The following is a 12,999-nucleotide window of genomic DNA, read 5'->3' as shown; positions in this document are numbered from 1 at the left end:
TGGCACACATTCTTGTGGAAAGATCTTATAATTTTTCCTTCCCAGAATAAAAGAACACAGAACATAGAAAGGTCTAAATCCATGCAAAAACCATGCTACATTCTAACACTGCTATTAAGCTTTCGGCATGCTGAGATGTTTATTTCATACTTTCAATTAAAAACCAAATTGATCAAAAATAACATAGTTTTGTGGGCCTTGACTTTTGAGTTACATTTCAGCCATGTAAGCAATGGAAATGTCTTTCCAGTTTGGAAAATTTAGCTCACAGCACTCGGATCAGAATTGTGGGTTGTTGAAAAGGACAATGCAGGCAAACAAAATCCAAGCTTTGTATCTTTTCCTACCCTGTACCCCCTTTTTCCAGGCAAACCTGGGGGGCCCATCTTCCCAGAAATTCCACGTTCTCCCTTTTTAATATTTTTTGTAAGGAAAAAGAAAGACACACAACAATATAGGTTTTATGTAGGAATAATGAAAGGTAATGTAGCAATTCCAAGACCACCCCAATTCCCACTTCTCACAAATGATAAATTTTTAATCCATTTTGTACCAGGCAACATATTCCTTTTCTCTATTTCACTTAAGGTTGCTTTCCCTTTTATATGATGGGTATATGTGCATAAATGTCTTTCTACCCAACACTCCACCCAAGCATCCTACTGATATAAATAATAAGAGCACCAACATAAAAATATGATTCAAAAAACTATTGATAAGTATAGCAACAACAATAATATTTGCATAATGCTTTGAAGCAGTCCGAGCAATTCACACACATTATCTTTAGAAGATGGCTACTGTTAGTATCTCTCTAATGTACATTGGAGAGGAAGAGAAGAGCTAAGACAGGAGTCTTCAAACTTGGCGACTTTAAGACTTGTGGATTTCAACTCCTAGAATTCCACAACCAGCCAGAGCTGGCTGAGGAATTCTGAGAGTTATAGTCCACAAGTCTTAAAGTTGCCAACTTTGAAGACTCCTGAGCTAAGAGATGGTGGTTTGGCTCAGATTATAAGGCCAATGAATGAACTGTGGATTTCTTGATTCAAAAATGAATCACCACACGACAATCACTCTTATTCCTCTAAGGAAGATTCTATGGTAAGTTAATGGTGCTTCCTGGCACTAAAGATTCCAACGTGGAACAACATGCATGAGTAGTGAACAAGGGTGTAGTAAGTTTAGTTTGGAAATAAATCTCTCCTTTTTGTCTCTCCGTAGCAGGGGTCTCCAAGCCTAGTTACTTTAAGACTTGTGGACTTCAACTTACAGAATTCTGGGAGCTGGTCCACAACTCTTAAAGTCGCCAGGTTTGGAGACACCTGTTCCTCAGCAAACAGAAGAAGCCAACTACCCCATTTGATACCCGATATATTTGACATCCAACATATTTTTTTAATCACATACTGTTTATTATAATACCCGATCTACTTAAGAGACTAAAATAAAAATGTGGCTGAATAAATTTAGCACAGATTATTATTATTATTTTTAAGTGCAGTACCTTTGCTCCTGGATTCCCGGGTTCACCCTGCATTAGGAAAAAAAGAAAAAAGAAAAAGAAAAATATACTGAGAAAAAGGGGATGGCTCTTTTCTTCCTGAGTAATTGACTTTTTGTGTCAAAAACTTTGTGTCCAAGGCCATTTCAGATTTCTTTCAGTTTCTTGTTTACATCTATTTAAAAATTCCACTAAATCTCACACAGAAATTCACGAACACAAAATTTTACCCAGCTGTAACTGGATCAACAACCTTTTAGAAAATAAAATGAAATCTGGAAGAATAAAAAAGTTGACAGGTGACTTTGGATTAATATTTAGATTTGTGTATGGAAGTCATGAGGAGTACATGGGGCACCCGAACTTACTATTTTTTTTATAATATTGTTGTAGATCTGAGGGGCATTTTTGCAAATGCCCCCTCAAGTCACATTTAACGAGTTGGATATAGAAAAAACCAGAACCAATTTCCCTTTCTCTTTTTCCGTATAAAAATGCTACAGCCTGCTATTAAACAAACTTATATAGGTGCTCATCTACCAGAAGAAACTCTTGGGGATTATCCTGACAAGAACATTGTCAAGCCCAGTTCTAACCAGGATTCTTATGGAATAGGGAGTCTAAGCTTCTTATACTTATTTTATTGCCCTGTACACCGCCCTGAGTCCTTCGGGAGAAGGGCGGTATATAAATCAATAAATAAATAAATAAATAAATAAATAAATAAATAAATAAATAAATAAATAAATAAATAAATAAATAAATAAATAAATAAATTCCCAGAATCCCTAGCCAGCATGGCTGAATGGAGAATTCTGGGAGTTGAAGTGTAAAGTATTAAAACTGACATGATTGGACAATCCTGAGCTAAAGCATTTGTAAAAATACATAGTTCTTCCTTTTATATCATACTACCTATTGTAATGGCAGCAGAGCCTTGGTGGAGCAGTGGGCTAATGCCTCCTTAAGTAACACCAGCTGCCTGCAATTAGTGCAGGTTCGCATCCCAACAGGCTCAAGGTTGACTCAGCCTTCCATCCTTCCGAGGTAGGTAAAATGAGGACCCAGATTGTTGGGGCCAGTTAAGCTGACTTTGTAATAATGCCGCTTGGGGTGTGTGTGAAAGCCCTAATAAGCAGGCATATACATAGAATGAAGGCTACTGCTAAGCTTGTAAGCCGCCCTGAGTCTTCGGAGAAGGGCGGGATATAAATGGAATTAAAATAAAAAAAATAAAAAAAATAAATTTCACTACTCTCTCAAAAGTCATGATCATGGCCACAGCCATGCAATCAAACCTCTGTAATGATACACCTAAAACTAGATGATAATGATAAAAATATACATTATATATATCAGGGCCAGAGGACAACTCTGAATATTTAGAATAAAATAATTCAATCTATTTGGAAGGTGCTTACAAAGGACATGGCAAGGAAATGAATCATATACGAGCAGGCTCTTCTCTACTGCTCTTAGGTATATTTCTCAACATGAGAAGCAATGCTAAAACTGATTACATTATTTTATTCATCTTTGGGGCAAATCTCCTGTCCACTTCAGGCAGTCACATTTGACTGCATCCCCCAGGGGGAAACAGCTTCAAGAGAAGAAAGTAGGAAAATAGGAAATCAGCCTCATGAATTAAAAAAAATCTTCCTGGAAATGATACTAAGTAGTAAGCGAAAACAACTAAGAAAGCCAAATAGATGAGACAAAATGAGGGCATACAGAAGTGCAAAATATTGTATGGCTATATTGGTGAAAGAGCTGCATATTCTGCAAATTAGTAATATGTTTAGTTCTGTTAGGCCAGTGATCTTCAAACTTGGAAATATTAAGATTTGTGGACTTTAAGTCCCAGAATTCCCCAGCTAACATGGTGAGTGGGGAATTCTGGGAATCGAAGTCCGTACATCTTAAAGTTGCTAAGTTTGAAAAACCCTGTGTCAGGCTATTCAGTAAGAATAACAAGAGTAGGTATAAGGAGAGAAATAGGAATAGATAAAGACGATTATGGTTAGAACTGGGATAACATGTCTGGAGGCTTTCATGCAAAAGATGAACAACAAAGATAATGGCTTCTTGAAGAGCCCAATCAGAAGATAATTGAGAGGAGCTTGCAAACCACAAGAGGAATGAAACAGGCAGATGGAGATAGAAGAAGATGGGAGAAGGATCATACCTCTCAACTTTCTGAAACAGAAATCAGGGACAAGGCTAAAAAACACAAGGACAGAAGATGGAAATCAGGGATTCTATGTCATAAACAGATGAAAGAAATAGTAAGAAATGAATCAGATGTAAGTAAGGGTTAGTACCTATGGGCTAGAAGGACGAAGAGGATGCTAGATAGAACAACAAATTTTGGATGATAGTTTTAATTGAAGAAATGGCATGTCAGTCCTTTGTCAAATAGATAAATTTAATTTTTTTCCAGTTTGAATGTTTTAGAAAATGTGCATTTCTTGTGTGCCTGATATATACATAGTTAAACCTAAGCCAAACATGGATTTAAATCAAAGCATAAACTTCAATGCAATTCTTATCTCTGAAAAGTAATAAAATATTAGAACTTGCATCAAATGTTGTTCACTTCTACAATGTAATAATATATAATAGCCCAACAAATCTCTGACTATTTTGTGGTCGCATTAATGAATTACATAGTGATTTCAATGCATACCATATATGAACATATGTTAATTTTCTTTTCCTTATTTCTACAATGGAAATGAAGGAATGAACATGCCGTTTGTTCAACATTTTTTCTTTGTTTTTCCTCTGCTAAACTGAACTTTGTGATTTGCAGTGATTTGGATCTGATTCCATAAAAGAAATGCAGAGGATTTAGGCCTGCGACAGACATAGCACTTGATTATGTAGCATAGGGCTGTTCAACCTTGGCAACTTTAAGACTTGTGGGCTTCAATTTCCAGAATTCTCCCTGCTCGCTGGGGAATTTGGGGAGTTGAAGTTCACAAATCTTAAAGTTGCCAAGGCTGGACAGCCCTGATGTTCCATTTTGTCCTGCTCTCTGCTCTAACTGCAATGGTTTTGGGAGAAGATCTAGCTGGTTTAAAGAGTTGCAGAGTGGTGCAACTCTTTCTGTGCAACAGGTGCAACATATATATGTATAAAAGAGACATATACACACACTAGGTTGGAGTCATATGCAAAATGTAGGAGAACAGTTGAAAGGTATGGGTTAGAGTAGCTGGATAAATCAGACTCCATTCCTTTGCAGAATACCTGAACTCCTTGTTTTCCTGGCAGCCCTGGCATTCCCCTCTCCCCCTGGAAGAGGAAAACAAAATAAAGAAGATAAAGAGCAAGGAAGAACGTGGGGAGAAAATGTAAAGTTCCCAGAGTTAATTAGTGATCATTAAAAGAAAACTGTTGCATAGGATTCTGAAAAGCTTTGAAAGTCAAGAATAAAAAGTCATCGTAATGGCAAGAGGCTCAGAGAACGGTGGTCCTTTTGCATGGCATTCAATTGGCTGAAATTAGCCCCCTCCAACATTGACTACAGTTTGCAAAGAGCAAATGTTATATTATTTTATTTCCAAAGTACCTATATTGCTTTGGGGGCTATTGAAACAAGCATTCCAAATTACATGGCAGATAAACCATATCTCTGGAATGATATTATATGCAGAACAAAAAGAATATTACGGAAATGTCACTTGGTTAGGGAAATTAAATCACATCCAGTGATTTAAACCACAGTTTTTTTTCAAACTTGGCAACTTTAAGAAGGGAGGACTTCAGTGGAAGGAATGGCCCAGGGGAATTCTGGGAGTTGAAGTCTACCTATTTTAAAGCTGGCAAGAACAATTGAGAGAACAGAGAAAAATCTGTAATACTTTAATGATAACTACTCTGAACCATAAAAAGATTACTTTAAATTCAGCATTTTCCAGCTCACTTTTTCTTTACAGCTTTATGAAGGAAATTGACTCAGTTGTGTTATGGGAATGACTCAATGCAAACACCTCAACATATGGAAACTGGTGTGGAATGATTTAAAGCTGATGGAAGTCAATAACACCTAATATTTTTCATTGTTAGAGTAGAACTTGGCAACATATATGAAATGGGAACTGGCAGAAATGATATCCCAGTGCCAATTCCCTTCTCGACTGCACAGTATCATTTACTGCTAGCCCAGTGTTTTTCAGTCTTGGCAGCTTGAAGGTGTGTGGACTTCAACTCCCAGAACTCCTCAGCCAGCTGGGGAATTCTGGGAGTTGAAGTCCACACACGTCTTCAAGTTGAAAGATTGAAAAATATATTAGTCCTTCCCCTAGCTGAAAAATGCAAGGGACAGGAGTATGGGGCTGTTTGGCTAGGCTGTTCTGTATTTTAACTATGGGAATAATCATACATTGCTTATATTTCTACAACCAGATTTGAGATAAAAGTGGGGAAAAAAACCACCCCATCACCCTGAGTTTAGTGCAATAATGACCAGCATTATTATTTTTAGCCTTAATCATATCTAACTTCATTTGCATTTTTAATTCAGTGGCCACACACGATTTTATTTACACACAACTGCCACATTCAGGGATAGTGTTATAGGGTCATCAATAAAAACACAAGACAGCTAGGTGGCAGTGACAACACTATAACCAAAAACAATTGGGGCAAATCAGATGAATGGCAATCATAAAGATTAAGAGCAGCAGTTAGGAAGAACAAAACTGCCTTTGCAAAACAAAGAAGCAAAGTGTTTATCTTTGCAACAAGTAGCAACATGCACAATGCCAAAGGTCATTACCCAAAGATGAAACTAACATAAATCAATTGCAAATTTGAAATATGATATGGACAGATAATGTATTCTGCTAAACCACCAGAGGGCAGTAGAAGACCTCATTTGAAAGTTCAGAATTTGCCCAAGAGCAGAACACCTCCTGTTGGCATCTTTTTTTAAACTTAAATCTTTTATGAGGGTTGCGACACTTTTTTACCATGTGACAAGTGGTACCTTCTGATTGCTAGCTCACTGTAAAGCCTGCATTAAGAAGCTATATGTCTTCAAATTTACCAAACTAGCTGGGCTTATAGCAGACATGTCAAACACAAGGCCCGAGGGCCGGATCCGGCCCGCGAAGTGGTTTCATGTGGCCCGCGAAGCCATCCTGGAAACAGTGAGGGAACGGCCCCCACTGCCTTGGCCCTGGCCCAGAGACCCTCCTTTTGCCAGAGACCCTCAGATCTGTCCCACTCCTGCCCAGGCCCCCATAGGCACCCTTGATGCGAACGATGTAGAGCTGGCCACGCCCACCCAGTAGGCCATACGCACTCTAGCCACACCCACCCAGTAGGCCACACCCACCCTGGCCACACCCACTCGGCCCCCTGAGGGCAACCGCAATGCTAATGGCGGCCCTCAATGAAATTGAGTTTGACACCCCTGGCTTATAGAGTCAAATTCTCCAGAAACCTGTAGTAGATAGCTTGCATGTCTTTTGTTCAGCTGCTCTTGGAAACTAATAGGTAACTTGCAGGTAGATATGGAATTCAACACTAAAATATGTTGGATGGGTTGGCCCTTCTATCTTTTCTTCTATCAATATGTTTGTGAAAGAGTCCCGGAGCTGTAGGTTAAGGTAGATGGCATTTGAAAATATCTAAAAGGATCTTAAAACATGCCATCAAATGTGATGTTTGGTGGGTTTAATAATCCACTCCTGAAGCAATCCACCCTCCAAATCAGCAGGAACAACAATCTCAAAAACATTGAAGCAAAGTTCTGGACAAAAAAAAGAGAGATTCCCATCCATTCAGTGAAGACAGCATTGTTGAATTTTAAGGAGTTGGATCATTAGATGCAATTGGAGCCTTGGTGGAGCAGTGGGCTAATGCCTCCTTAAGTAACACCAGCTGCCTGCAATTAGTGCAGGTTCGCATCCCAACAGGCTCAAGGTTGACTCAGCCTTCCATCCTTCCGAGGTAGGTAAAATGAGGACCCAGATTGTTGGGGGCAATTAAGCTGACTTTGTAATAATGCCGCTTGGGGTGTGTGTGAAAGCCCTAATAAGCAGGCATATACATAGAATGAAGGCTACTGCTAAGCTTGTAAGCCGCCCTGAGTCTTCGGAGAAGGGCGGGATATAAATGGAATTAAAATAAAAAAATAAAATAAAAAATAATAAAAGAGAGTTTGACGGGGGGGGGAACCCCCACAAGGAATCCATCCTTGCAAAATCCTTGCAATCTTTCTGGCCACGTGGACATTGTGACACAATCTGCCAAATTATTTGCATAAAAATAAGGGGCCAAGGAAAACCTATAAATGACTGGAATGTGGCTGTTGGACAGCAGGTGGCAGCATCTAGCTGATCTACAGAAGTCACATCCTTCGCTTGCAAATGAAAACAATTTGTTGGTTTTTAAACAAAATCCGAAAATTATTGCAAGTGTAATGTTTTCCCTTTTGCTTCTTGTATCATTCCTTACGCAAATCGCTGCATCGCCTGTCACACCACTCCAAGCCCTTATATTCAGTCTTCCATCATTTACTGTACAATTGGTTGGAATCTTTGAAGATGCCCATAAACATTTCTTTAACTTCTTGATGATATCTTGTCTCAATGGTATAATACACAAAATTTCAGATAAAGGCAGTACTACTGAACTCTATTTTTTTTTAGAGTTACTTATCTTCAGTTGAGTAGCTATTGTATTGTCTTTTATAGAAGTCTGATGTGATATGGTTCTTGACTGGGGAAAACAAGTGTTTGCAGTTCTGTTTTCCATCAGCAGTGGCAGCATGTGGATGCTTCTTAGCGTGTAGTTATCATTGCTTATCTGCGATGCCCTCCATCACATCCCCCTTTTCCCACAAGGCAGCAAACATGCCTGGAAATCTTGACTGGAGAAAAGCTGTTTACTAATGAAATCAACAGAGAAATTTAGCATGCTTGTTCACCCAAGCAGGCCTTCATGAAGCTTTACTTTGATGGCTCTTCAAGCTGTTGAGGCTTGTGCTAATTGTCTTACCGAGTGGAGAAAAGCAAAGTCTTATACTTGGGCAAGAAAAACCAAAGGAACAAATGTAGATTGGGCAAGACCTGGCTTAAAAACAGTAACTGTGAGAGGGACTTTGGAGTCCTAGTGGATGATCACTTGACTGTGAGCCAGCAGTGTGCAGCAGCAACCAAAAAAGCTAATACAATCCTGGGTTGAATAAACAGAGGCATAGAATCAAAATCAGAGGAAGTATTGGTACCGCTTTATAAAGCCCTAGTAAGACCAGACCTGGAATACTGCAGCCAATTTTGGTCACTGTATCACAAAAAATATGTGAATTGAATGATCTGAAGCAAGCACTGGGATAGCTTTCCCTTATTATTTATGCAGCGTATTCCACAAATGACAGCTGTCACAGGACACTCCACGTGGCCGCACTGACAGCTGTCAAAGGAAACGCGCACGCGCAGTCGCGCTCCCCGAGCTGTCAAAACCGCTCCACGCGGCCGCTCTGACAGCTGTCAAAAGCCGCGCATGCGCCCCAGTCCGCGAGCTGTCAAACAGCAGAAGCCGCGGACTGTCAAAGCGGCGGCAGCCGCGGAGCTGTCAAAATGGCGCATGCGCCTAGACCGCATATTCTGACAGGCGCTAGCTGTCAAAATGCCGGCTGGAGTATTCCGACCCCGGCTGCTCGGGCAGCCAGCTGACAGGATTTCCCCAGCCCAACGCGCATGCGTTATCACTGGGGAAATGTCAAAAGCTGCCAGCTGATTATTGGCACAGGGTCCCTCGGCGGGAAAACACCCGCCCCTGATTCGTCGACTTGTTTTACCGTTGCCTATATAAGGCTGTTGTAATCGTTCTGTCTTCGTCCGGGCTATGTTAATAAACCTTTGAACCGAAGACGTCGTCTCTCTTGTCCTTGCCTCCGCTAGTTCAATTTAGAAGGCCTGTGCTGTGTTGCTTCATGGAGTAGCTTCAAACAGGTGCTCCGCTCAGAGCAAAACACCCTTCAAAGCTTTGTATGGTTCAATTACCTACTATTTCCTTTACAAATCTGTATATTTGCTCTCCAGTTTTAGAATGAAGGCAGTTACTCTTTTAGTTTAGAATCTAATTGATGTGTAAAAATTCAAATTTCCTAATAAGTTGCTCTGAATGTTGCATATGGTGGGCTTTCTTCCTTACTAATATTGCCTTGTCAAATCTGGTGGCCTGGCAAAATGTTAAACTACAATTCCCAGCCCTGCTTGTAAAGGATTATGGGATTTATTGTCCAGGACATCTGGAGGACATCAACTTGGAGAAGACTGTATTGTTAACTGACTATACATGTTTTGATTGCTCATGAAAATTAGGAGATAAATCAAGGAAGACTGTTTTAGATCAATTATTGCTGACTTTAACTGCAATATGTGTATCATATAACTAATGTTGATCTAAGCAGATCCTGATGGGAGCAGGGAAGAAAAACAAAAAAGCATCCATTTCCATTTTTAGATCAAAACGCTCACATTTGCATTTATGATATATGAGAACCAGGCATTTTAACTCTAGCCAGGCAATTTTTGCTTTACCTTTTGTGAATGTTAGCCAAAAGGGTAAGATGCTTTTTTTAAAAAAAAGACAGTAATATATTTAAATTGTACGGGCTCAATATAGATTTCAGCTGAATAAATAACATATGGGCATGAAATCAGGCTAGCTTTTCAAAGAGTCCTAAGTAGTCAAAGAAGAGAAAGGAGCACGCCAAACCTCAACGTCAGGACCTCTTGACCCCAGATAGATTTGATGTGTGTCAGCTAGCCAGATTTTCTGGGGGGAAAAAGCCCTCAATCCATTCCCTCAAAGTGCAGGAAGACAAAAAATCATCAGCCAATCTGAGTGGTCAAAGTAGAGGCCATTGCCAAGAGTCAAATTCCAAGGAGTCCTTCAAGGTAGATTTCGCTGAGCAGGCCTTTGTGCATGGTGGAAATAAGACATGGGATGTCTGCTTGCAATTAATCGAATGGCAACACAAGACAGTTGTCTTTGCCACTAAATAAGGCTGCCTAGGGCTGTGGTTTTCATGACAATGTATTATTTTAAGTAACAAAGTGTCCTGCGTCAAGTTGACCCCAAACTATTTCCATGCCTACCTTCAGGCTACTGTCTGCCTTTTCTCCCCTGTGCAAGGGGAAAAGCAGAAGCAAAACATTCAGAAACAGAGATGGATAAATAAAGAGGAAACCAAACCAACTCAGCTGCCACATCAAATGGGTGCAAAGTGAAAGAGGTTTATTCTTGAAACTAGGGATGTTGAACTAGGTACTGTATGCCTAGCCGGTTGAAGAAAAGGATTAGGGGTGACATGACAGCTGACTTCCAATCCTTGAAGGGCTGTCAGAGAACAGAGGGGGTCAATTTATTCTCCAAAGCAGGGGTCTTCAAACTTGGCAACTTTAAGACTTGTGGACTTCAACTCCCAGAATTCCTCAGCCAGCCCTGGCTGGCTGAGGAATTCTGGGAGTTGAAGTCCACAAGTCTTAAAGTTGTCAAGTTTGAAGTCCCCTGCTCCAAAGCACCAAAGGGCAGGACAAGAAGCAATGAGTGGAAGCTCATTAAAGAGAGATCCAACCTGGAAATAAGGAGGAATTTCCTGACATTGAGAATGAATAATTAATGGACAGAACGGCTTGTCTGCCAGAGTTGTGGGTACTCCCTTGCTGGAGGTTCGCAGGAAAAGATTGGACAACCATTTGTCTGGATGAGTAGGAGGTTGAACTAGAAGCCCTCCAAGGTCCTTTCCAGCCTTATGATTCTATAATTCTATGAAAAGTTTGGGAACAGACTTTTTTTTTAAGTTGGAAGTGTCATCAGAGTGAACCAGACACATCACAAGCAACTGAGTCATTTGCTGCCTTTTGAAATTAATGTGGCTATTCATGCAGACAGCCAGTGTGGTATCTTGACTAAGACGTTGTTTGGTGTCAGGAAGGCTCAGGTGGTAGTCCTGCTCAACCACAGATGCTCCCAAGGACAGATGTTCTTTCCCTCAATCTCACCTATTATATATGGTTGCTTTTTGGGGGTGAGGAGGGAGGAGGAGGAAGAGGAGGAGGAGGAGGAGGAGGAGGAGGAGGAGGAGAAGAAGAAGAAGAAGAAGAAGAAGAAGAAGAAGAAGAAGAAGAAGAAGAAGAAGAAGAAGAAGAAGAAGAAAAAAGCACCATGTATGATCTCTTGAGTTCCTAAATGAAAGATGGGATTAAATCTAACAAATCTAAATAAAAGCAACAAGAAGCATCTTTTATTTCAGTTTCTTGTGAAAGTTGAAAAAACAGTAGGCTGAATGAATGAATATCAGAAAATTGTTGCTCCCATGAGATCAATAGCCCTTCTGAGTCAATTTTGGAGCCTCCATAGCCCTACTTTACATAAATTATAATAATCAGTGCTTTTTTTGTAAAAGAAAAAGGTGCCGGAACTCACACATGTCATACACATGCCTTGCCTACCCTACAAGGTTCCATCCCAAAAAGGTGCTGGAACTCCGTTCTGAGCGTTCTATGACAAAAAAAGCCCTGATAATAATAATACATATATATGAAAAAGAGAAGTGAAAAATTTCATTTGGTCCACATTTTTTAAACTATCTGAATTATTTTGCGCTATTTATTTATTCGATGGTAGAGTTGGGTGGCTATAGAAATAATAAAATAAATAAAAAGAATAAATAAAAACAAATAATTTACACTTCCTTGTCTTATATGAAGATTAATTTCAATTATTCCTTTTCTTTATATTTTGGAATGCCTCTTGTTTTACTTGAATGCAAGGACAAATCTTAAAAATTATATCCTAGGAAAAGCAAAAAGGAATTTTTTTTGAGCATCACAGGTTATAGAAGACATTGGACAGAATTGAATTTGTACAAAAGGAACACAAAGGATTGAATTATTCATTTCTTACGAAGCATCAGAAAGTGGTGGTATTTCTGTATATACAAAGGAAGAAACAGTTTTGCTATCACTTACATAGTGTATCTAGTGACAATATTATTGGATAAAAAACCTTTCTGTGGCTATTTTTGACACTGGAGATCTGCATATATACTGTAGAGAGAGGTGTTTTTAGAAGGGTTAATACAAACACCCCTTCTTCCGGGATTGACATATACCTTCATTATATATCCTGGATTAAATATCTAGAGCAGGGGTCTTCAAACTTGGCCTTTTTATGACTTATGGATTTCAACTCCCAGAATTCCTCAGCCAGGCATGCTGGCTGAGGAATTCTGGGAGTTGAAGTCCACAAGTCATAAAAGGGCCAAGTTTGAAGACCCCTGATGTAGAGCATTTTTTCTTAACCTTGTAGCTTTAAGATATGTGAACTTCAACTCCCAGAATTCCGTAGCCAGCCCTGCTGGCTGTGAAATTCTGGGAGTTGAAGTCCACATATCTTAAAGTTACAAGGTTGAGAAACACTTGCCTAGAGTATCTGCAGACAAGGGAGGATCCTGATGAACAGAGATTCTA

The 12,999-nt window shown here is 39.7% G+C and overlaps 1 protein-coding gene across 1 annotated transcript in view; it reads right to left on the bottom strand.

Moving 5' to 3' along the window:
* The window catches only part of COL13A1 (collagen type XIII alpha 1 chain), a gene marked incomplete at its 3' end in the record, with an annotated part of 191,256 nt that overhangs the window by 48,078 nt on the left and 130,179 nt on the right, over positions 1-12,999 (bottom strand). Inside the window, exons 19-21 of the mRNA XM_081329311.1 lie at positions 4,757-4,801; positions 1,508-1,534; positions 348-410 (exon numbers count right to left, since the gene is read on the bottom strand). Coding sequence (XP_081185437.1) covers positions 348-410; positions 1,508-1,534; positions 4,757-4,801 — 135 coding nt within the window. The remainder of the gene's footprint in view (positions 1-347; positions 411-1,507; positions 1,535-4,756; positions 4,802-12,999) is intronic.

Source organism: Vipera berus (genome assembly GCF_964194415.1).
Source record: "Vipera berus genome assembly, chromosome: 5".
NCBI classification, from domain to species: Eukaryota; Metazoa; Chordata; class Lepidosauria; order Squamata; family Viperidae; genus Vipera; species Vipera berus.
This window is presented reverse-complemented; position numbering and strand designations above follow the sequence as displayed.